The following is a 25,928-nucleotide window of genomic DNA, read 5'->3' as shown; positions in this document are numbered from 1 at the left end:
TGTCACCCATCATTATTAGCAGACACTCCGAGCCTTCTGGCATTCTGGGGGGAAAAAAAGATAATTACATTATTTCTGCGTCATAATTGCTGCCTTGAAAGTGTCTCTTTCGAGCGCTTCCAACGCGGGCTTTTCTTTTGCCTCTGTCTCCCGAATACTCTCTCGCTGAGCTCTGCCTTTCTCATCTCTTGTCTGTTGTTTCTCCAGACACTAATGAAGTGGCTTAATCTCGTAACTCCAGAGGAATTGACAGCAGCGTGGCGCATTAATTAAGTTCCGAGCGCGTCCTTCGTTTTTTTTTTAAGTTTCCACATTTTCAGAACGGCCATGTACCTTATAAACATGTTTGCCATAATTACTTGCAGTCGCTTTGCGACAAATGTAGACTTTGCGGGGTTTAAGGATTTACATGTGTTTTTTCTCGGCAATGTGTTTATCAATTAGGGGGAAATGACACCAACGTTGTTGTGCGCTTTGAAAAGTTTAATAGCGCCACGATTCCCATTTGCAACCTCGCTCATCTTAGACTGTTTCCATCTCGAATCTGTTATTGTGTGGGGCTTATTAACGAGTTTTCTTCGACAGCCAAGACCATTGTTGTTTCATTTCTGTTCCAACCTGCCCGCACATGCGGCTGGTGCTGAGACTGCCGGGTTTTTGAGTAGCTTATTGGTCCCGAGCTGTTAGATAGATAGCGGGGGGGGGGGGGGGTTGAAGCAGTCTCGTCTGAGGACATGGAGGGGCAGGAGCGGATGGAGGGATTCATCTCTAAATGGTGGTTTGGGTGTTTAGCTACAGCAAAAGTGAGCACAGCTTTCCACATTCCCGCTCATGAGCATCGCTATTTGGCGTTGGGCAGCCCACCTTTAATTATTATTTAGCTCATGACGTAGAGAGATCCCAAGCAGTTGACTCTACGTAAGCATTGGCCCTGAAAGGTCCAACACAGTTTGAAACACTAGGTGGTGTTACGAGCCATTTTCAACTCATAAATATAGATTTTCTTAAATACATATGGTAATTAATGTGATATTAAAACCAGCATTAGTGTATTTGATCAAATAACAGTCATAATTTTGTTCACAGCTCGTGCATGGGGACACATTAAATCGTGCAGTATCACTTGAAGTGTGATTTTGCTCGGCTCCTCATTAAGTGTTTTGAAGCTGACGAAGTATAGAATATTTTACCATCTAAGTAATGAACCTACACTTTGTGTCGTGTGATAAAAAAACCTGTTAGACATGAACTCAGTTTGAGTAATTATATTGTTCCGTTCGGGTAAACACAGCGAATAGCTTGTCTGTTACTTACGGAGTGTGACAGATATTTAGCACCAGCTAACCACACTCATGCAGTCACTCCACTTTGATTTAGTCCCCTCCATCAGACTGCTCATTGGGATGACACTTTCTTTGACATCGCCTATTGCATTCATGGAAATAAATGACAGATGTGACAGTTTTCTTTTTTTTTCTACAAAAAGTCAAAGAGCAAACTATTGCTGAAGCTCTCATATTTTCCAGCTCCTCAGTCTCTGAGATTCACACTGACTTCAGATCTTTGCTTTCCAGAGAAAAATGTCTGTGTTTCACCTAAAGCTGTGAGGGGGGGTAATGGTGTATTTTGCTTTACGGGAGCTTTAGGTTTATTCCAGGCGAACAGAATGTAAAGGATGATCAGGTTAACTTGTTGAAAGCATTTTAACCTAATATGACATATTTGTATTTATTGAAATTAGTTGTTTCTATATTAGTTTGTATTTTTAGATTTGTCAGTATTTCGTCTGGTCTTTTGTGTGTGGATGAATTGTCTGTGCACTTCTCTTTGCCCCCCTGCTCGCCTTGGATTGCCCCTTGGGGCCCGAATTAGGTATTTTGAATTGAGTTGAAATGAATTATGCAAAGTGACAATTTAGGTTGCACATAACTCTGCCCTCAGCAACTGTTAATGTAACAATACTTCAAAATGTGCTACAACATCTATTCTACACTGCATTTCGGTGTATGAAGTATGAACCTGTTGCGTAACTTCTGGACAATGTGGCACATGAGATTACAATGTTGCATTAAGTGACACTGAGGAGAAGTGACGCTTGCAAGTATCTGTAAGATCAACGTTTTAGCAACTTTATACCAAAGGGTGAAAATCAATCGGTGGAACCGCAGGTCATGATGACACAAAATTCTGGCAGGTAGATTAACTGGATTTGACTTTGTGTAGTTTGCGAAAAGCTCAGTCGAGGTTCTTCAAATACGGAGGATTATTAAGGATTGTTTCGTCAAGAAATGAAAAGAGAAGAAATGGTGCAATACATTCTATACCAATCATGCATATGTGTATCTGCATGGTGTTTAATTTCACACTTCACATCAATAGTTCCCACTAAGCCACTTAGGATTTCCTCTGCTATTCTCATGAAATGGAAAGCAGCACATAGGTGCTTGCAGCTATCTTCATTTATTTATTGCTCTGGTAGTTGCAGTGTCTTATACGCAATGCCCTGTCTCTTCTTTTCTAGTTGCTGGGTCATGACTTCACCACGTTAGGTTACTTCTGCCAGTTAGTACGAATGTTCTCACTCATTTGTCTGTTCTTTCACATTTATCAGTCCATAACTTAGAAACATTGAACCATACTCCCATAGGGATTGAAATTCATTCTTAATAAGTTACACAGCTGCACGAACCTTTACCTGTTGCTGATACGACCTCTCGGGGGGAAAAGAAAAAGAAAGTAAATAAACCCAACACGCTGCGTCAAGTGGCCCCTTCATGGCGTGCACGTATCCCACTTTTTCCAGTACGTCCCGCACTCACTGACGATTGCTTCGGGAAGGTTTATTTTGCACGGAAATGCAAGAATGCTTCCATTATGCTGAAGGCCCTTTGGAGGAAATTGCTTTTGTATTTTACGAGCAGTGCCACTACAGCAGTATCGCTACACTGTTGGCATGCTGGGTACCTCTGTAACCGCTAACAAGACTCCAGTCAGAGAAATCTGCCGCTGTCACTTTTAAGGACAGAGCAGATGGATGAGGATGGAAAGCGGAGGAGGAGAGGTGAGGTATTGCACTTGATAAAGGAACTCATTTGTTTGTGTTGTGATGGCACAACTTGAGTCCACGATAGGAAAGTTGAGTTTACAGAAACCCATGACCTTAGAAGGCCTACACCCGCTGCAGCTCGACCTCCCCTCAGGGAGAGATTGAACACGCAGCACTTACCACCCGATAGCACTCGACCAACACATCCTTTGGTCACGCTGGTGCACGTACATGGACACACACACACACGCACATGGACCAATCCAAATACACGCAGCTTTCTACATAAACGAAGCACTGCACATATAAACCCTCGCCCCTGCACACTCACACACACACACATATTCACAAACAGTGCGAGCAAATGAGCAGACATCACATTTGTCTCACACCATCAGCATCAAAATCGGTTCCCTTTTCCAAGGTCAAACTGTCAACTTGTAGGGTATCCCCTGCCCGCCCTCACAGACACACACGAAGAGCGAGATGGCCACAAAGTCCCAGACAGACAGAGGCACACAAATGAATGCGCTCACGTAACGCTGCCATGATATGCCGCTGGAGCTGCGACCATAAGTCATCCTGCGAGGTAGCGGCACCATGAAGTGTAGACACCAGTATCCATAACACGCATGTATTATTTATGAGAGCCTGTGTAGCGATATATGCAAATGTATACATTAAGGAGAGGCTCTTCATTTCTGCCAGTTAGAAGGAGTGTCCGCCTTCTTATCGCACTGCTATTAAAATAGCAAGGCTGTAGGGCGGAGATCCATCTTGTCTTTTAATGGCATGTCTGTGCGTTTGTCTGCGTGTGCGGCGCATAAAGGTGTGTGTGTGTGTGTGTGTGTGTGTGTGTGTGTGCAAATGTCTTCTGTCTTTCCCAGATATTTGTAGATCCTGTGCTCGCATGATTCCGCCGGTGCACTTATGTGTGCTCAGCAACTGCAATCAGGACCGTAAGTGGCCGGCAGTTTCGAAAGGAGAACAAGAAGTGGGGAGTCGAGAGAAGTAGAGAGGAGAGGAGATGGATGTGTGCCTGTGAAGTTAAGATGTGATGATGAGAATCGTTTTTAATTCGTCTTGACAAAGCTAAAGCGAATAGCATCATTATTAACTCCTTGCTATTTAATCTTGGAATATGTTACTTTATAAAGACGTCTCTGTTAGTGTGTGTTTAAGCAGCATCTGCAAGATGGTTATTCTGTTCTTAAGGATTCCCGCTGTTTAATAGGAATGTTTTTTCTAGGGTTGGGTTCCAGCCGGTATCTGCAGGACCAAATCACACTGCGGATTTCAGTGCTTCATTTTGGTGCCTGAGTTATGTACTGTAATAGTCGCCCTGCTTATAAGCAACATAAACATCACTGCATGGGTCAGGTTAACGTTACATTTAATTCTGGTGGCAACACACTCTCTACATGGCTCTGGCAGCACTTCACATTAGCCTGCTGTTAAACTCCAGTCGAATTCACAGCAAAGCGAATTTTCCCACGCATGAGGCCACAGGATCATTTGTTTACTCGTGTGATATTTGGGTCCTTTGCGTCGTTGCATTTACTTTGTTTCTAATCTCAATGCGCAAAAAAATCAGCTTCGCATTTGCTGTGAATGCACCATGAAGCCAAACGGTCAAACGAGGGGCTGTATTTAACGCAGCAAATGTCTGAAAACAGTTCTGTGTCAAGGAAGCGACACAACGAAGTCAATGAAGCACCTGGCAACGCGCGGGAAACGTTTGAAAGCAGAGGGATGCTCCGTGTTTGGGCCTGGTCACGTGACCCAATGTTCCTGTTTGCTTCCTGCGATGAGGCAAATCATGCCGTAGCTTCGTGTGGAGTTTGGTGAACCGCCAATACTCGTTTTTGTATTTGCGTATGTGTGACTGTGCACCCCCTGCTGAGCACATCAGCCGGCAGTGTGGGCTTCCTTTGCCTTGGCTTCATTTATGATCATTTTGCATCTGTTGTAGTTAACGTCAAAATCCAACTTTCAATTTGTCTTGGCAAAAACCAAGCCGTTTATATCGCTGACCGTTTTTTTGTGCATTTTGTGAAAAAGTATCAGTTCTGACCCATTCCATTTTAAAAGTAACGATTGAGCACCGTTGTCTACGATAACCCAAACGATACCCAACCCAAGTTTTTACACCCACAGTGGTGCTGCTTTGGCATTCATAAGCTCCCATTAGAATACATCCTGACTGTGTGTGCACTGTTGAGCTTTTTGTTTTTGGCATGTCATGCAGTGGTACTGAACTCTTCCTCACTTGGCCTGCATCCTGCACATGAAAGTTTAATTTCCAGTCAAAGGAAGTCAAGTTTATTTGTAAGTCCCAACATCACATTCAATGTCTCAATAGGCCTTATACAAGCCCACGGCAGCAATAGTTCCTTATTTAGCCAGCTCTATTTGAGGGCAAGGGGGGAAAGACGAATAAGCGGAATAAGCAAATATGGTTAAAGATCCTCAGGGCAGGAAATTCAAATAGAGATCTTTCATCTCCACATGGCTGGGAATGGCAGGACCAGTAGCTGGGGAATGGGCAATTAAAGAAACAGGAAAAAAAAACTTGTAACGATTAGTAGAAACATGCAGCGTTTTAAATGTCTAGATGTTTGGAGCCTTGTCATGTTTAGACTCTAATAAATTAGCTTTACTAGATAAGGGCGCATCAGCAAGAGGAGTCTCAAGTCATCTGTGTCCTGGGAGACGAGAGGTTACAAAACACCCAATCAAAAGAGAGCCCTCTTTCAATCTCTCAGTTTCACTTCACGCTCACAAAGCAGCCATTCTGACCTCATAGTGATTGTGTGCTTTATAATAGTCGCTGCCGTGATAGTATGTTTTTGCAATCCTGTGTGTGTGTGTGTGTCTCAGGGACAGTAGTGGGTGACAGACTCACTCCCTGTGTGTGTGGGCGACTGCAGTGTGAGCTCCAAGGACAGGCAGTGGAGGGTAGAGCGGGTGATTTGTCTCTTAGGATTGAACTCATCTCCCCGGTCTCCTGCAGGCCTCCCGTCCCTCCCTCCCTTTTTTCTCCGCATGCTGTCTTATTTTGAAGGTGAAGTGCATTTCTCTCGCTGTTTGTTATGCACACGTTGGAGCTGATGCAGTTCGTTGACTTTGCACAGGATGTGTACTTGAGGAAGCTTTGACTCACGTTAGACACTCAAGCTGCTTTCAGACATACAATAAAGTTTTCCTGAAATTTTCCAGAGGTGTTTTTATGTGAGACCACAAAGGTCTGAATCAGTTGCTCCGGAACGTTTTTTGCCAGATCCCTCGTAAAATGTTTGGAACACGTCAGATTGAGTGCATGTGTGAATACAGCGGGAACATTTCCAGAAAATCCACAGCAAGCAAATGGACGCGTTGGGCAGGCTGTGGCTCAGCGGGGGCCTTCTCAGCGTGGAAGCAGAGGGATGTGGATCAGTGGGTCTTTCTCGAACTATTAGTTGGTTTGATCCCAGTCTTCCCCTTACGCATACCACAGTGTCCTTGGGCAAGATACAAAAAAAACAAAACAAATAGCCCCTGACAGCTTTGCTGTTCTCGTAGAGAAAATGCTGCACATCAATGTGTGTGTGAATGGGTGACTGGCAAAATCCACACTGCAAAAGCCCTTTCAGTGGTCATCAAGACAATAGAAGTTCTATGTAAATACAGACCATTTAACATTTTATGACATTTCTAACGCATAATGGACACAAAACTTAAAGAATACAAATATCTCGGGTGCCATACACCTAGAAGAGGCCAAAGAAGTTGTCAACTGGGAAAGTCGATGAGATTCTATATGGAAGGGGCCCTTTGCCAGTGTTAATGTGCATAAACAAAGACATTTGATTTACGCAGGAGAATTTATAGGTCATGTTTTCTCGTTACACGCTCTACCCGGGCTCCACCCGGGCTCCACCCCTCACCTAAATCTTCCAGACATGTTCCTGTATTCGTGAAGGCGACTGACTCGGGGAAATCTCTCGCTGAAATCTATCTTCATATTTGAAATGCAAACTCTGGGAATTGTCCGGATCCAATTTTCTGTTCATGTCAGAAAACAGCTTTAGATTCACAGATACAGTAGATCTGCTAAATAAAGTGAGAAACCCTGTTTTCTTTAGTCTCCTTTAGCCAAAGGAGCTCTGTGTCTATCCATGGTTTTTAAATCCTTAAACATAAATCCAGAATCTTGTGATCAAAACATCACAACCCATAAGTTTAGCAAGTATCATCTCTCTTCATGAACTTCCCTCCATATAAGGGGCTTTAATTTAACTTCCTGTTGTAACTGTGGCATGTTTGGATGTGTTAAGTCTCGGTAACGTGTGTTAAAAGATATTTTGTTTACACCTCTGAAATAGCTGATTGCTGAGCAGAAGCAAGAAAGGTGATATCTTGTAAATGTAGAATTTGAAAAACCCATCCTCACAGACACACTCATGGGCAACTATTAACAAGCAATTCACTCTGTTTTACCAAAAAGAAAAGAAGAATTAGGTATACAAACAATCTGAATAGAGGAAATGAAAAATAGACTACTGATGGAGCTGCCATTATTGGATGTCACATATTATCTAAGGTACTTAGTCTTGTTACCAAGTCACAGCCGTGTCCCATCTTCTACACGGAAACTGTTATTTCTGAGCCAGTGGCCAAGTAACAATAAAAAAACAACAAGTCTCCAGCTCTGTCATCAGCCATTAGCCGTACGGGGAATATTCCCTTTGAAGTCTGTAAAAAGCTGCCATGCTGCCCATTAAATCCTCAACGGCAGTGTCCTCTAAAATAACCAGACCCCAAATCTCTGTGGTCTGCAGAACAGAATACAGATGCTGGCAAAGTAAACACCTCATCACATTCAGCAGTGCATGCAGAATTCTTGTGTTTGCCGCTGCTGTTTGAATTCCATTTTGTTTCATGAAGGAGGTGGTGAAGGTTAAAATATTATTTGGGCTAAACTGCACTGTGGTTCTAATGCGGTCTGCTTCATCTGTTTAATGCAGTGGTTTTATAAACTGCAGCTCATGCAAATTAAACTTCTATATGATCATGGCCACAGCTGACTGGAATTGTAAAGGTGGTCATTGGTGTAAGAGCTCACATAAAGCTTGAATACCAACATTGAAAAGCAAATCATATTCTGTCATCCACCACCTAAAATCCACAAGTTGGTACACTGAATGTTGGCGAACTGGTGTGGAGGAGGCTCAGTGAGCACCTCCTGGTGAACCAGGGAGAGGGGTTTGGCACAGCTGAGACTAGTTGGCCAATCCACTCTCAATGGTTTGTCTCTGGCTGCGTGGAGCCCCACATCAGGCGCCACTGTGGCAGTGTTCGATGCCACCGGGGTCTCACCACAACAGCCAGAGACAAACCATTCGCTTTTCAGCATTCTTTTATTTTCACTAAAACATAAATTCACAAAACTCTTAACCTATATTGCCAGCAGTTGCTGCTGGAGTTCCTCCCATGTGTCTCTCTCCTCTGTGTGGCAGCTCAGCTTCTGCCTTTTGAATCCAGGGAGATTTGATTGGCCAACTAGTCTCAACTGTGCCGATCACCTCTTCCTGGTTCACCTGGAGGTGCTCACTGAGCCACCTCCACACCATTTCACCGACATTCGGTGTACCAAGTTTTATTTAAATCCAATGTTAGCATTTACAATGTACCAAAGGTCTATGACTAATCTGATTTGACCAAAAGTAGCTGTGAGCATTATTATCACTACCATCTGACATCAGATGCCTCACCAAAGCTAAGCAGTAACAACCATCACATTAGACAGGTTAGTGTGATATAGTAAGTTAAGTAATTAAAGTTTATTTACTCATTCACATATGTTCATCATTAATGGCTGAAAGCGATGTTCAGATAGCTGGGTGAACACTGTCACACACACACACACACACACACACACACACACACTAATCCCATGCAGGCTATAATTTAGAATATATATAAACCATATTATTAAATCCGGTGTTTTATGGGTCATGTCCTGATCAAGATTTTTTGGGCCCTGATCCCATCACATCGGTAATTTATGCTACTTAAAATCTGATTAAGAGTTAATGTATCTGACACGGCTAGAATAAGCCGAAGACTTAAACTCACACTTATTTTCATTAACTGGTACTGATTCAAAATATATATAATAAAGCTCTTTCATCCTCCGGCCATAGTTCATTGTTACTCTCTGCTGGATTTGTTGGCAAAGCAGAAACCCTCAGTTCACTGGTGGTTGTGCGGTGGTGTTACAGAGTGGCGTCTCACAAACTATCTTTGACGAGTACTGACAGCAGTGCGCAGAGACACACAAACAAACACAAACTTTAATTTAGGCCTGTCATCACGTTAATTACGGTTACAGCTGATATGAGGAACCACCAGCTGCATGTTTGATATATTATTTGGCGACAGTGACGCTCAGCACCAGATAAAAATGAGAAGCTGCAGCTTTTCTACATGGCAATGCAAATTCTAATAATATTTGCTAATGATTATTTATGTCAGAGCCTATAGTGAACATGGACACCACCCCCCTCCTCCTGATGCACATTTTCACATACCAACAGACATCATCCAACCCTATAATTACAAAGTGCTTTAAACCATGGTCAAAATAAAACTTTAGAAAAGCTATATTGATAATCGCAAAGGTTAAAGTCACAACAACAAACTATAACTGTAATTTATTTTGGCCCACTTATGTTGTAAAAATTAAAATGGCCCTCGAGATGGGAACAGGTTTCCCCTGCGTGAAATAATCAGTAAAACCACAAGTTAATATGTCCAGAGCCTCTTTTACTCCATCAGCTTAGTGCGGTGGTTTCAAACAGTCCTCGCTAAAGTCCTTGTCATTCAAACACACACACACACACACAGGGACTCACACATAACGGTATTCAGAAAATACGTTCTAAGAACAACACATTAAATCAATCAAAATAGCTTTAGATGGCGCTAAGATCTCAGTCCACGCACATGCAAACACGTAGGTACGCTCATTCGAAAAAGAGCGCACGTATGCGTTCGGTCACGTCCAGGATGAGTCTGAGCCCTTCCTGTCTTTTAAGACGCGGCTCATCAGATAGGATTCTGCCTATAAGGTCCAACCAATAAAAAGCTCAAATATTCTATTAAGTGTAAATCCTCTCCGATGGTGGAGCTTGTGGAGTCAGATTAGGACTAGACAAACACTGCCAAGCAGTCATGCCCGTACCGGGACCACTGCCAAAAAGGAGCCCCACAGATACTGATGTGTCGCTGTGAGTGAGTGCGTGTGTGCACAGGCAGCAAAGAAACCCAATGTGAGCATTAGCAGGCAGGGGGTGAACAAACTAAAGCTCTGATACGTGCCGCTCAGAGTAATGGGAAGGCAGTGTGTCAGTGATCTGAGTGGGAAGCAGCTGCAACACACAATCTTTGTTCTGTGCGCACGTGCTTTTTGTGTGTGTTATTTTTTTGTATCTATTCCCCTCCTGCAACAAAGCAAGCATACACTGTAACATTTGGCTCCGTAGCTGCGCACAGGTGTGCTCACCTGTGAACTACTGCAGCAGCAGAAAACACTCGTGCCCATTTCTGGTTCTATCGGCGGATTTTGAACGCATAAATATTAATTCCAATTTAGTTTACGGCGTCGTGGACTTGTTAGTTTGTTTAGCCGCTTCACTGTAGAGTGTGTTTATTTAGTAATGGTAGCTGTGTAGCTCCTCTGTGGACTGGGAGCACAGGCAGCTGCAATGTTTTAGGCAGAACAGACATAGATTTCTATCAGTGACCCAAGGCTGCTCATTAGAATTCAGCTCACCTCTCCCAAATCTCCCTCTGTCTCTCTCCTCCCTCCAACTGCTCTTATTTTCCCCTTCCACAGAATCTTTATAGAAAAAAAAGGTGAACTGTTGGTCAGCCATCATAACAATCAGTGTGTGATGAGCATACACATACACAGCAAATCGCACACTGACAACTGAAAAGGAAAACACAATTGCAGTGTGTTTTATCTATATCTTTATCACAGTATAGATATGTGTGTGGAATATTTGTGATATTGACAAGAAATCAAATGTGAAGAAACTGTGCAATAGTGTTCAGGAGGTGGAGCCACAGTATCATGGTCCTGCTGATTCACGCACTCGACCAATCCCAAGGCCCCGGTCACATGTGCGCAAATACAAAGTGAATATTGCAGGTCGAACTTCACCAAATTTAAACTCCACACAAAGCCACTCTGTGATTTTTTTATATACTGAACCACATTGTTGTATTTTTTTCTGTGCAGTTTTTTGTTAAATGAAAAAATCTAACAAGTCAGCTGAAATATTTGTGATATTATTAATACATTTAAATTACCCAGATGGATGGATGGATGCATGTTAGCTTCTTTTCATGTTTTTTTCTGCCACTAGTGATTCAAAAAATACATACATGTAATAAAATCTGTGCAAAGAGTATATTTAGTCTTAATCATGTACCTTTACGTACTCTCTGATAGAGAACGCAGTCTGATACATTAACTGATAGTGTTTGATGCCTTCTATTCTCAAGTAGGCAGTTGCGCGCGCGTGTGTGTGTGTGTGAGAGATATTTGCCCACGTGTGTGTGTGCTTTTGTGTTGATGTTGTTGTCCCAGGCTAATTGAGCAATTCCACAGTGGGAGCATGCAGTGTTTAAGGTCACGTGATAATGTGCTCTCCTGGAGCAGTTAGAAAGCCCCCACCTTTATAATTACTCTGCTTTTATCTGTGGAGCTGCTACAACCACTCGGACAAAAGCACGTATATATGAGCAGAGAAACGCTGTACACTGAGGCATGTCACTTTCACATATTGCATACAAACACCCACATTTGCCTGCATATGAGAATGCATTCCTCCGCACCTCCTGAACCCACTCAGCATTCAGGGAAATACTCGTTCTTTTTATTCCTTCTCTTTTTATTTGCAGTTGATCGGATCCGTGCGCTGAGGATTTGCAAATCTATCTCTGAGAAGATGCATTGAGCCTGTCGTAAACTATTGAATTCAATGATACCTCTGAGATGTACAGATGCCTATTCAGATCTGTCTAAGTCATTGTGCAATTATGTGTGTAGGTAGTCGTGGTTTATCGGTGCCAGCACCGTTTATCCTTAACAATGATTTTTATATTACATAAGGCTTTGAAAATGTGCTGCGCCCAGCCCTCAGATCCAAAATCTGTCTCTCTGTGGGATTTTTGTGCATGCATGCGTATGTGTGTGTGTGTGTGTGTGTGTTTGTGCTCATGTGCTTGCATGCTTGACTGCACATGTGACTTGAACAAACGCCAACACTGGTGGCCCTGTCTGTTTGTCCCATGCAGACATTCTGTGAGTGTGTACCCAGCTCCTCCCAGCTCAAACATCGCTGGTCAGACTCAGAAACTGCCAGGGAGACCCCGGCCAAGGTAAGGCCCTGTCATCCACCACGTACACATGCACACACACAGGCGAGGATGCATGTGTGCACACCTCAACGCATGCTTTTTTTTTTTTTTTCACAACAATTTATGTTTATTTACATTAGGGACTTTTCGCAATTAATGTCATATTGTTAAAACCCCAAATAATGAAATATGAAAAAACACAAATACATAATTTTTTCTTTACTGACTCAAAATACTCAAAGGATATGACAGATTTCCATCACTTAGATTGTAGTGAAGCCATGTATGAGATCAGTGTAAATAAAAATATTGTGATTTTAGCTTGTTAAAAAGCCCAGTCCCAACTCCCTGACACTATTCATCTCTCAGTTGTGATTAGTTAAGACTGTGATGCCACCTATTGGTTTGTGAACTGACGCTATGTAGCCTCAAATTTGGCATTTTGGCCATGCAGCCCCATCCAGACGTCCACCCATTGGATGGTAGTTGCTGTCAATCACTTGGTTCCTACGCCAGTCACTGGGAAACGAGACACAACATTTAGTCACTGCTCATTTACTCACTGCTCTTTCCTACTTTTTCAAGTTAGTAGTAATATAAAACATTTATACATAAAACGTATACAGAAACTTTGTAGAACTGTACCGTGTTCTTTTGTGGTCGCGGTTCGTTAAATAAAGTTCAAATGAGAACTGACAGTAATTTGGCTGTTTAATGGGACAGTCTATGTACTGGATCTCTCCCTAATGTTGTCAATTGCCAGTAGTCCACTGACCCTATTGGGTTTTCCGTGTTTTTTATATGCAAATGGGGACATATACGTCTTCCAGTATCTCACTCTGAAAGGTGTTTATACTCATTTATATCTGTGCACAATGTCTGTTCATAATAGTGAAAACTGAATATAGAGCATACACTGTCTATATTAAGAAGGACGACATGACTGCTCAAAGCGTTGTGATCGCCACCTGGTGGCTGGCTGCAGTATAGGTTATACATCGGGTGCATCCATCCTATTGAATGGGATATGCACCAAACTAAATGCACCAAACTAGATAGCACTTAGCAGTACAAAGCTCCTATCTCGGGTGTTTTGGCTTCATTACTGGATATGGGAGGAAGTGAAGATGTGTCTACAAAGACAGAGCGTTGCCTCATAGTGAGTGAACGTGGAATGGGAAATAAACAATGCAATGCCAACTGTGGACAGTGGTGGTGGTGCACTGCATCGATGTTGTTGTGCCAAAGGACTGTCTGCATGAGACCACTTGAGCGTGTGTTGCATGCATGCTCCAGGACTGAGCTCCCTGACCACTCACAAGTTAGTTAATAATGTATATTAACTAATCAGTCCTTTTTTGTGAGATTTCTTTTTCTTTTCTTTTCTTTTTTTTGGTGTAATTCCTCCTGGAATATATTCACGATTTGTAACCCACTACTTTTTAAATCGGGGTGGGATTTATTTGGAACAACTGTCAAGCTGTATGTCTGTACAGGATACAGCTAACATCAAACAGGACAGAAATGGAGGGACTGGTTTGATGAAATGTTGTTTTTTATGTGAAATAGCTTCATTAAGTCCTTTAAATGTCCTCTTGTCTTTATGTTCCACCACCTTCCTCTCAGTAAAATCAGGGATTCACCGTGAACTTTTTTTCCACTTGCGGGGGAGATTTGGTTTAACTGATGACGATGTTCATCACAATCCGCTTCCTTCCGCCGCTTCGGTGTTGGCAGTGCGGAGGATTACTGCATATTACACATTACATTTAGCCACCGAGCAGCAGCGGTGGCTCAACCTCCGAGCAGGCACCCAAACACACAAGAATTATGGGATTAGGCCCTGCAGATTCTTTGAACTGTGCCGAGTGATCATGGGTGTACCAGGAAAAGGAGCCTGGCAGAATGTGGGAAGAAGATACCCACTGAGTACTGATGTGAAAGTGGAATTCAAGCTCCAGGTGAATGAAATGGAAAAGGAAATGGGATTGGTAAAAAAAAAATTGTGAGAATCAGAATTGCTATGTACCACTTGTTTTGTAGTCGAAGATGTTTTATGTTCACTAGTTGGCCAGCTTCATTTTGAATGTCTTCCTGTGTACACATCAATTTGTGTCCACATATGTGTTTGTGTGTTTGTGTTCAGAAATGAAAGAGAGCTTGCGAGATTCCTGCTGGTTTCCTTCTCACCTAATGAACAGACAAAGCCTTTTCGTCCAACACTTGTCTGCCAATGCTCTTGCGTGGGAGAGCACCATCATCTCCCTCCCCCTTTTCTATCTCTTCATCATCAGAAAACCCCTCCTGTTTTTTTTCCTTTCTCTTTAAAAAAAAAAAAATCCTATGTTGTGGCATGAGTGGAGACAGGAGAGGATATGAAAGTTAGACACTAATTACTGAATGGCCTCCTGCTGAGAGATTGAGAGACTCATTAAAAAAAACTATGTGTTAAAAGGCTACTTGCATCCTTTTCTCTGTGTCATTACTCTTCTACAACTCTTGAGCCCAATTGAGAGCTTACCGCTGGGACATGAAGCCGGTGCTTTTGCATTTTATCTTTTACCGACTAGTGAAAAAATTAATTAGGCGGGAGAAAAAACTACACTCCTTATTATCATTCTTTTTTCATTCGATTCATTCGGTCAGTCTGACCTCATAAAAAGTGGATTTTTTTTTTTGGAAGCAAAAAAGATTGTCCCTAGGCCTGTTCCTTCATTCAAATACAATATTAGACCATTCCTGGCAAGCAGATATTGAGAGCAGCTGTCATACCTGTACAACAACCAAGATTTATATTATACATTAGAGGTTCAGCTTTAACTGTAAAACCCTTAAGCATCAAAAAGATTATTACTATAAAAAATAAACAACGAACTGGGACACCATCTGAACAGGCAATATTCCCCCGTGGGTCTCTGAGTCTCAGTTATATGAGTCTGACTGTGACTTGACTAAACTCATATCATGTGGATGTGTTGCTGTTTCTACCTTCACAAGATGGTAAAAAACATTATGGATGTTTTGACGGACCAATGGGCCACTAAAAGGGGAAAGGGGTGAGATTTCTCCCAGTGTCACCAATGACCAGTCGGACTGTGACAGATGGGTGTGAGAGAGAGCGACAGCATGGCACAGAGCGCTGCATGTAGGTCTACAATGAAGCAATGGTTACAAATACCAGTAATCTAGTTACTACTCATTTATACTATATAGTGTATGAGAAAAATTCAAATAATTAAACTAAAACTGACAACACTGTAGTGCTCACTTCAGTCTAGGTATTTAATGGGAAACGCTGTTTCGACCTATTGGTCTGTGTTAATCTGTTGTACTCAGCAGAGCCTCAGGTGTGGGGTGAGGTGTGTGAAACCTCATGTTCCTTTGTTTAGGCTATGCTGCTATTTTGTCTCGTAAAAATTAACCCTGTTGTTTTGGTAGTTTTCTCAGAGACATTCGTCTGTTATTAGAAATTGCAAACATTATAATCTTGTCAGAGACAAACCAGTTACTTTTCAGCATATTTTTATTCTTTCCACACAAGTGAAAACATAAATCGAACCCTACTTAAACTTGCCAGCTATTTCAGCGGGCACATCGGCTTTGCAGCTCAGTCTCTCAGTGTCTCTCATCATGTGTTGTCCTCGTGTCTCCTGTCTCCCATGTGTCTCTCTCCTCTGTGTGGCAGCTCAGCTTCTGCCTTTTGACTCCAGGGAGAGTTGATTGTCCAACTAGTCTCAGCTGTGCCAATCACCTCTTCCTGGTTCCCTCTCTGAGCCTCCTCCACACCATATACAGGACTGTCTCAGAAAATTAGAATATTGTGATAAAGTTCTTTATTTTCTGTAATGCAATTAAAAAAACAAAAATGTCATGCATTCTGGATTCATTACAAATCAACTGAAATATTGCAAGCCTTTTATTCTTTTAATATTGCTGATTATGGCTTACAGCTTAAGAAAACTCAAATATCCTATCTCTAAATATTAGAATATCATGAAAAAGTATACTAGTAGGGTATTCAACTAATCACTTGAATCGTCTAATTAACTCGAAACACCTGCAAGGGTTTCCTGAGCCTTGAAAAACACTCAGCTTGGTTCAGTAAACTAAATCACAAGTATGGGGAAGACTGCTGATCTGACTGCTGTCCAGAGGACCATCATTGACACCCTCCATCAGGAGGGTAAGACACAAAAAGAAATTTCTCAAAGAGCAAGCTGTTCACAGAGTGCAGTTTCAAAGCACATCCACAAAAAGTCTGTTGGAAGGGGGAAATGTGGCAGGAAACGCTGCACAACCAAGAGAGATGACCGCAGCCTTAACAGCATTGTGAAGAAGGGTCGCTTCCAGAATTTGGGGGAGCTTCAAAGACAGTGGACTGAAGCTGGAGTCCAGGTATCAAAAGCCACTGTTCACAGACGTGTCTGGGAAATGGGCTACAATAGCCGTATTCCCATGGTCAAGCCACTTCTGAACTCAAGACAACGGAAGAAGCGTCTGACTTGGGCTATGGAAAAGAAGCACTGGACAGTTGCAGAGTGGTCCAAAGTCCTCTTTTCAGACGAAAGCAAGTGTTGTATTTCATTTGGAAGTCAAGGCGCCAGAGTCTGGAGAAAGGCTGGAGAGGAGCAAAATCCAAGTTGCTTGAAATCCAGTGTGAAGTTCCCACAGTCAGTGATGGTTTGGGGAGCCATGTCAGCTGCTGGTGTTGGTCCACTGTGTTTCATCAAGTCCAGAGTAAATGCAGCTGTGTACCAAGAGATTTTAGAGCACTACATGCTTCCGTCTGCTGAAAAGCTCTATGGAGATGAGGATTTCATTTTCCAGCATGATCTGGCACCTGCCCACAGTGCCAAAACCACCAGTAACTGGTGTACTGACCATGGCATTACTGTCCTCGATTGGCCTGCCAATTCCCCTGACCTGAACCCCATAGAGAATTTGTGGGGTATTATGAAGAAGAAGCTGAAAGACACCAGACCCAACAATGCAAATGAGCTAAAGGCCGCTATTGAAGCATCCTGGGCATCCATAAACCCTAAGCAATGCCACAGGCTGATTGCCTCCATGCCACGCCGCATTGATGCAGTAATCCGTGCAAAAGGATTCCCAACCAAGTACTGAGTGCATTAATGGACATTTTCAAATGTTTGATTTTGTTTTGCTGTTATAAATCTTTTTTTTACTTGGTCTGAGGAAATATTCTAATTTTTTGAGATAGGATTTTTGAGTTTTCTTAAGCTGTAAGCCATAATCAGCAATATTAAAAGAATAAAAGGCTTGCAATATTTCAGTTGATTTGTAATGAATCCAGAATGCATGACATTTTTGTTTTTTTAATTACATTACAGAAAATAAAGAACTTTATCACAATATTCTAATTTTCTGAGACAGTCCTGTGTGTGTATATATATATATATATATATTATATATATATATATATATATATATATATTATATATATATATATATTTACAAAGAGAGAGATATAGAGTGGCTCCAACAGATTCCAGTATCAACATCTGCAGAGTGCAGTCCTAGGAGCAGCTAAGATACTGCGCAGAAGACAATACCACCCCCCCTAAGGAGGGTGAGAGGGGGATTATTATTATTATATATTTTTTTAATAGAACAGAATTTAGAATCATCAGCTGTGTGCCACCTAGGCACCACCATAGCAGTGGCTGGCTGCAGGGCAGGTCATAAACCCTGCCTCCTCCATGTGAGCAAATGGGACAAAGGACAAATTAAACAGTCAAAGTACACGTCAAATACATTTTTCTCAACGATGGTCTCTGTGATTTTAGGTACTGATTTCCAGTTGGTTTGGTTTTAGTTGATTTTTGATGCCATAAAAACAGGGTGAAACATCATAATTGACAGCAGAGACGGACTCACCATTGGACCAATGCTGTATTGGCAGGACCTCGGTAACTCCACTCCACAATCAAGCCTCATTTTTGTTCAACAAGGGAAATGGAGACGTGTTGTCCATCTTTATTTTTAGTCTAAAGGCGCTGCATATAATATGCTACCTTGACTTCCTGTATTTACCTCCAGTCTTGGCTGAACCGTTACCTATTTGTTCCCTAAAGTTTAGCATTGGTTTAGCATCTGGGGACATAATTTAGTCTAGTTTACAGTGTATTTTTAAAAAGTTTCATGAGAAATTTGTTCTGCTCTTGTCTTAGTATGTCAGAGTGTGTGCAGATGTCTGTCAGCTCCGTGTGTGTCTTGCTGTCAGAATAAAGAGGGCCAGCGTATATCTTCCCCATATTAAGTATGCTAACATTCACTTTGCTATGAATTCAGAGCAGTGCAGATGATGGCTTCCACTGATGTCTTGGCCCGCTGGCGACAGAGCTCAGTCAAACTGTTCTAATGTAACATAGCTGCCATTCTGCAGAGTGAGGCCATTATACACATTATGCAGAGCGTACACACACACACACACGCACAGATCCCCATGCACACATAAATACAGCCAAGCCCAGTCACAATCACTCGGCTGCACCTGCACTCACATTCACGGGGGGGGGAGCAAACCCACTAAAACACTGTTTGACATGCAACGAGAGATTTCATAGAGCAGTCAGGGTCTACATGTTGAGTTAGAGCGAGGAGACCAAAAAAAAAATTGTGATGTGCAGCAATACTCCCCTGGAGCGCTTTTCTGTGATGATGTATTTGGGTGAGAAAACAGGGAGAAGTGGGAAGGTTCTGACAAAGCAGTGCTCCAGTTTTTTCATGTGCAATATGTGAATGTGCTCGGCTGTCTGTTGCAAGTCTTTGGCACAAAGAGCCGCATTCAAACTCTGTGTGTGTGTGTTACGTGTTGGAAGTGTATGTGGCAGGAGAGCACTGTCAGTACGCCGTATGTGTTTAAGTGTGTGTATGCATGTGTGTGTTTGTGAATGGTTTCCAAAACCATTTGGACAAACAGAGCCTAGGGACAGTTTCCAGTGGCAGTGCTTAAGTAGCGGTGTCCAGAAAAATAGCAGCCACAGTGAAGCTGGCTGTCGCAGAAAAACAATAATGCATATATTTAATCAATGTGCTTAGTGGATTTTAAAACCTTTGTTTGTATTTCAGAATACATATTAACGCTATTAACAAAACGTGAAATATGATAAAAGTAGCAATTATCCTGTCCAAAATGTTGTTTCTCTTCAGTCCACATTTAAGATTTATTGTAGTAGTCTACCCAATTTATATGTTATCTTATTCACCAAGTTGGTGCTGTTTGTCTCGTGGGCTACATTTAAAAAAAAAAAAAAAATCACAGCAAAAATCTTATTTTCTTTTTTGTGAACATAGCACACACACACAAAAAAAGCACAGGCATGCAGCAGTGACTCACCAGGCTCAGCAAAATTTGCTCACTGGCCCCAGGCCCCGTACGTGTCTGACCATGTGGATTATGAATGAAGCCGAGGGGGGTACAGATGGGACTGATGTGAGAAAAAAAAAAACCCATCCCCGGGCCTCACATGAACCCCCTTTTTTGTGTGTGCATTTGCTCGTGCTGGACCAAGGAGGGCTACAAGTGAGGCCCATGTGAGAATAAATCATCGGGTCTCACATAACACGCCACGTTTTCTGTCAACCATGTGGGCTAAAAAAAATTGGAAGCCAATGTTTGGCGTATTCCCTTCACACTTGTTGTCAGATAGCACATTTCAGCCCCCACATCATCATTTGGCCACTTGCAACTTTTATTTTTATGTCTGCTTCACAAAGACTATTGGTCAAACGCGCGGCGGATTTCCTGCACAACGCAATCGATTTTCCTCGTATTAAAGGAACCATAAAGCTTTCTCGTAAAGCAGACCATTAGCTGTCTATTAGTGTGCCTGGCTGTGCTTGTACAGCCAATTTACATATTAATGAGCTCGCTCTAGCTCACACTTCCGCATACAAACAGATAACAAGCACACACTGACACGCACACCGGCCCACACATTCGCATAGAACATCCTCCAGTGTGGAAAAAAAATCTGAAAGACATCAGTTGCTGATTCATGTGGAGGAAGATACGGGCGGGGGGGGGCTAGATTGGCGTTGTTAATCATGCATAGGTGGGCCATATTACTCTCTTCTCTTGACCTGAGTGGGAAAACAGTGCCAGATCATAAAGGGCCTTCATATAGATAGGCCTTTTATAGTCGAGTTAATGGAGACTTTGTTACCGGTAGAGGTCTGCCTTTTTCCTCTAAGACGATTCTCCTCTCCGTCCATTCATTCACATCCTAGTGGCTGTGAGAGACACTTTAGTTTTACTCTCTCTTCCTGGCTATTGCTTATTTAAGTTTTTTTTTATTGTTTTCCTTCCTGGCTATGAAATGTAAAGACAGAACCGTGGTGCCCGGGCTGTATGTTTACCAGAAGGGCCTCAGGTCCGCATCCTCCATCCACCTCACCACCACCACCGCCACTCGACTGCTGTGCACAGTGTTCGGACGGAAGTTGTCTTTAGTTTTAGAGAATTTGGATTTTCGAGAGGTCTTGCAGGCATTAGCATCCCGTTGCTGCATAAATCATTTAAAACTACATTTTGACAGATGGGAATATGGTTATATCACTGAACACTGAGCATTTGGCATTCAAAATGTCCCCAGTGATGAATGGGAGTCATTTCTTTTTTTAATAAGGCAGGTGTTGTGTTGTGTTTTTTTTTTTTATGTTTCCGCATTTATGAATTTATCATCACCTTTTTTTTCTCTTCTTTCCTTCCCTCCTTCCCTCTCTCCTACCTCCCTACAGAGGATGAGCTGCAGCTACCTGCTCTGTACCATCCTCCTCTTTGTGGCTGTATTGCTGGCTGTCACTGTGACTGGCACCATCCTCTTCATGAATCACTACCAGGCCCCGCCCATGTCCGATGGCCTACCCCACATCTCCACCAATCAGGACGAAGCTAACGCCCTGGTCACCGTCGAGAGAGGCGACGGCTCTCGCATCAACATCTTTATCGACCCCAACTGTCCCGACTATAACAGTAACTTTTTGCGCCTGGAGGGTGTGCAGACGTCGCTGCTCCACTCGCTGACCGACCACGACTCCGACCTGAAGTCGGTGAAAGGCCAAGACCGGGCTCTGCTGGTCAGTCTGGCTGAGGAGGTGGCCAAGCTCTCAGCGCACGCGGGGCAACTGAAAATGGACTACGAATCCCTACGCAGGGGGCAAGGCAGCCTGGGTCAGGACCTGAACACGCTGCAGACTGAGCAGGGTCGCCTCATACAGGTGAGACACAAACACACACATACACACACATGAACACACACAAACCTGTTTACTGAGATACAATCTAACAACACAATACATATTGGTAATACAAATCCAAACACTTTGTTTAAAAGTAGCAACAGTTGCAGACAAAAACTTCCAAATTGTTGATAAAGTTTATTAGAGCCCAAACCAATGTATTAGTTGCCAGATTAAAAAAACAACTGATACAAGCCTTTCACAGAAATATCGGTATCTGCATTTTTGTTCGCTGATATAGACCAATATGAAAACTTTAATTTTACCAAATAAACTACGCAGAGAAGATGTGCACTTATTTGTATACTAGCAAATGTCCGAACAGATTCATAGAAATTACAACTGATATGTACGAGTACAAAAAAGATTAAAGATTGCAATGACACAATGCCGAAAGCAAAAATGGAGAAAACAAAATCTTGAGTCTCTTAACATTGATCTTGAACAAAAAGTGGCATTTCTATGATTCTAGTGTGGTAACAGATATTTATATTTCTAGTCTAATGTAACACATTGTTTTTCTGTTTGTCCCTTTCTTCTTTATGCCTAAAAATAATGGGTTAAATATTTAAAAATTAAATAAATATAAGTGATTGGTTGTGAGGTAATAACAGAAGATCCGTATACAGCGTGCAACACTCTTACTGAATTCCCAAGTGATTGACTGTACAGTGCCTGAGGACTGGATTGTAAAACACCGATCAATATGTATTGATTGTAAATCCACCTTAAGACATGTGGTGGCTCATCGGACTTGCGAGTTTCCTCAATGTTTGTGTTCCTGTCTGCCAAATCAAAGCACCATCATTCACTAATCCAGCGTCAACTCCACCATGTTCCTTTCTCTTTGCACTGCATACTATCGCGGAGGGCGAGATTAAAGTGCAATAGGCCATAACTTACGCAGTCTAGTGATTGAAAATGAGGTCACTGGGGAAAAAATGCCCATCATGAAGAAACAGAAAAACCTCCGCACTAATGCAATAAGATAACGTAATGTTTCCCCAGAGGAATTAGACTCTGTCCACATTGATTTATCGACGATAAATTTCCTAAATGTGCGTGGAAAATCTTTCCACTACACGCCTTTAATTTTGGCCCATAAGGCTCAGTCTCTCTATTCTGCAGTAAATAGATTTCCTAGCTGCCAGCCATACAGCTTTCTTTCAGCCAGGCGTCTTTAGCTCAGGGTTGAACATTGTTTAGAAATCGCTCAGAAACTCACTGGAACGGTCTACTCTGTCCGTCTCCATGGGCAAAAAAAAAAACCATGGGTGCTGATTGTTAGCACAATGGAAGCAGAACGAGGGCCAGTCCCTGCACTGCTGTTAATGGGGTGTAGGTGGCACAGTGCAGTGGGCACAGAGGCTAAGTGGAGGTAGCGCTGGCAGCCCAGAAACTCTGGGTGATTGATTTTGTCTTTGGAGGCGAGGCATGTGGCGTGCACATCCGCTGTTTCTGCCAGACACCATGGTGTGACTGTGTGATCTATGGGCCACCTGTGGCCAGGACTTCTGATTTATACGATGACATGGAGCTGACTGTGCCGGTGTTAGTAATAGCTCTGTGTGAACCACAGCCCCTTGAAGAACAGTTGCACCCTGCCACGTAGACAGAAACCCTCCCACAAGCCCCTGAAGTGTAGGGCAGCAGAATCTGATTGCAAAGACTTTTGGACCAATCAGTTCTGATTTTTCAAAAAATATGCATTTTCAATTCTTCATAACTCGAAGCCTAAAATAGAAAGGTAAACCAAAGCACACCTATGTGCATTCAAATAAATCACGCTGATGGGAGAAACCAGGTACAAAGTGGAATATAACATTATATTGAGCTCAGGTTTTCAGAGTGACAGTCAAGGAGAGGTATATTGCTAGTGTTAGCTCCAAATCTAAACTCTTATATAATACTGTTAGTTTTTATTGCCTTTTCTTATATCATGTGAAACCCAAAGTACAGTGGACATGACAGATCACCCACAACGTTGTTTTTTGCTGGATTTGCAACTCTCTACACAATACAGAACAATGCGAGCATTTAAATATAGGACGATATGAAGTCATTTGAATGCTGGCGCTTTAAAGTGAATAACTGCTGTTTCAAAGAGGGCCTGTTTTTTGTCAAAGTGTCAATAATTTTCATGTTACTGTAGTTTGGACTGTTAATTATTTCATTTAATTATCATTGGCCTAACATGTCTAACCACATTAGGTTCTTTGAACCTCCCTTACCTGAACATTAGAGGCCCAAGAACTGAACCCTGAGGCACACCGCATGACTAGATCTCCTTCATATTCAAGCACGATAATGGCAGCAGCATAGCCCCTGATTTCTAGATGTAACCTTACACAGTAATATTTTTCCTGGCATAGTGTTCGGAGAAATGGTAAATGGTTCGTATTTATATAACGCTTTTCTAGTCTTGATGTCCGCTCAAAGCGCTTTACATTACAGTTTGCCATTCACCCATTCACACACACACATTCATACAGTGCATCTATTAGTAGCACTTGTTTTGTTAGTTTGTTTTAGTTTGTTAATTAGTGCCTTCATTAGTTAAGTCTATAAATCAGTATTTACTTTTAAAAAGGACTTGAGCTTTCTACACGAATTCCAATAAATGAATTACCCCACTAATCGCCAACTTGCTCTCAAGTCTGCAAATGACTAATGGGCAAACAACATGAGCATTGAGATCAGTCACCAGATTTAAAAAGCAATAACTAACTGACATTTGCTGTATCTCAGTGACTTATGTCAAAGTCTGAAAAACAAAGTGTTTGCTATTTGCTTGGCTGCTTGTTGACAGGAGCAGATCTGTGTCTTGTGTTTACAAAAAGAAGCTCAGGATCCCGCTGAAGGTGAATTCTTCTCAGCACCGCAATATGAATCTTTAAATCCTATCGTGTGAATTTTAAAAAGGTCTTTTCAATGACCCCTAGGTTTCCAGATCTGATCACCTTTCTCATGATAACAAGTTAAACTATTTCTTGTATGCATAAATTATATATAAAAGGTTTAAATGTCGTCTTGTTGCTGCTCCAACCAGCACGAGCAACCCTGATGGGATGAGCACAGAGGTTTTGTGACTTGCACAGCTTTAAAAAATGGATGGGCTAGATCTTCTTCTGCAAAAGTCCAACTGTCATTATATGTCTCTCACATACACAACTGACTTGACATTCAGCTAAAAGGGTGCAAGAAGGTAAAAGTCTTGGAGGAAGTACATGACTTAATGATTTCCTTGAACCACGGGTCGCAGTTTAAACTGAATTATGTGCCTGTGGAATATCAATGGTTTGAAACAACGCCCACAACCGCTGCCATGGATTTCCGGGCAAAGCTCTGCCGCTGTAGAGCAACAAACCTTATCGCCTCAAGATGTTTATTCTTTTTAACACAGCCCTTTGAGGACTTAAGAAAGTAAAATTCTCTGCTTGTTGCAGCATTTTAACCAGGGATGTGATGCACAAAACTTCAAAAGCAATAGAAGTAGATAAAAGTCACACACAATACGGAAACATGTTTCAATACGGCAAAGCGGTAGCTTTAAAGAATTAGCTTGCCAATTCAAAGGAATTAAGAATATCATTGTTTTGAAGGATAAAAAATATTGAAATTATAATACAAAGGAAATTTGTTTTATAATGGACACATTTTCTATTACAAAAAATACAAAATATCATCACAATTAGCTTTTTGCCTTCACCATGAATAACATCCTTTCATATTTTACTGCAATATGAGATTAGCAATTAAAGGAATCAGTGTTCTTTTTTGATATAATGACATTAAATGGAAAAACTGACAACAAATTGAGGGTGAAATACAATACAGAACATGTTGATGCATGTCAGAGGGAGTGTTACTGAAGTCAGACCAGGTCAGTAAGTGGTTCATTCCACCAATTAATTTCATTAATGATGATTTAATCTCACAGCTGGACTCCGCCCCCCCACTAAACGACACACGGGTAAAATCAGAACGCCCGATCAAAGATCAGGGACTCTGTGGATCAGATTTGCTGTGAAAACATTCCCCTTAATGCGTGAAGGTTCTGTCCATCATCAGGGTAATCTTTTATTCATTGTTTCTGTGCTTCAGAGAACTCCCGTATGCCTCGGATCTCCAAGACAGTTCAATCAGAGGGATACAGTTACTGAGGCAGAGGTTCACTGAACAATCCTGAGCTGGTTTCTTACCCCAA

The 25,928-nt window shown here is 42.1% G+C and overlaps 1 protein-coding gene across 2 annotated transcripts in view; it reads left to right on the top strand.

Moving 5' to 3' along the window:
* Window positions 1–25,928, top strand: part of fibcd1 (fibrinogen C domain containing 1) — a 111,241-nt gene that overhangs the window by 16,210 nt on the left and 69,103 nt on the right. The window contains exons 2-3 of one of the 2 annotated variants that reach the window (XM_034602660.1): window positions 12,395–12,478; window positions 21,221–21,700. In XM_034602660.1, coding sequence (XP_034458551.1) covers window positions 12,395–12,478; window positions 21,221–21,700 — 564 coding nt within the window. The remainder of the gene's footprint in view (window positions 1–12,394; window positions 12,479–21,220; window positions 21,701–25,928) is intronic. The other variant, XM_034602661.1, reaches the window with a different exon arrangement.

This window comes from Hippoglossus hippoglossus, chromosome 12 (genome assembly GCF_009819705.1).
Source record: "Hippoglossus hippoglossus isolate fHipHip1 chromosome 12, fHipHip1.pri, whole genome shotgun sequence".
Classification (NCBI taxonomy): domain Eukaryota; kingdom Metazoa; phylum Chordata; class Actinopteri; order Pleuronectiformes; family Pleuronectidae; genus Hippoglossus; species Hippoglossus hippoglossus.
The sequence above is the reverse complement of the archived record's forward strand: the minus strand, read 5'-3'. Positions and strand labels throughout refer to the sequence as shown.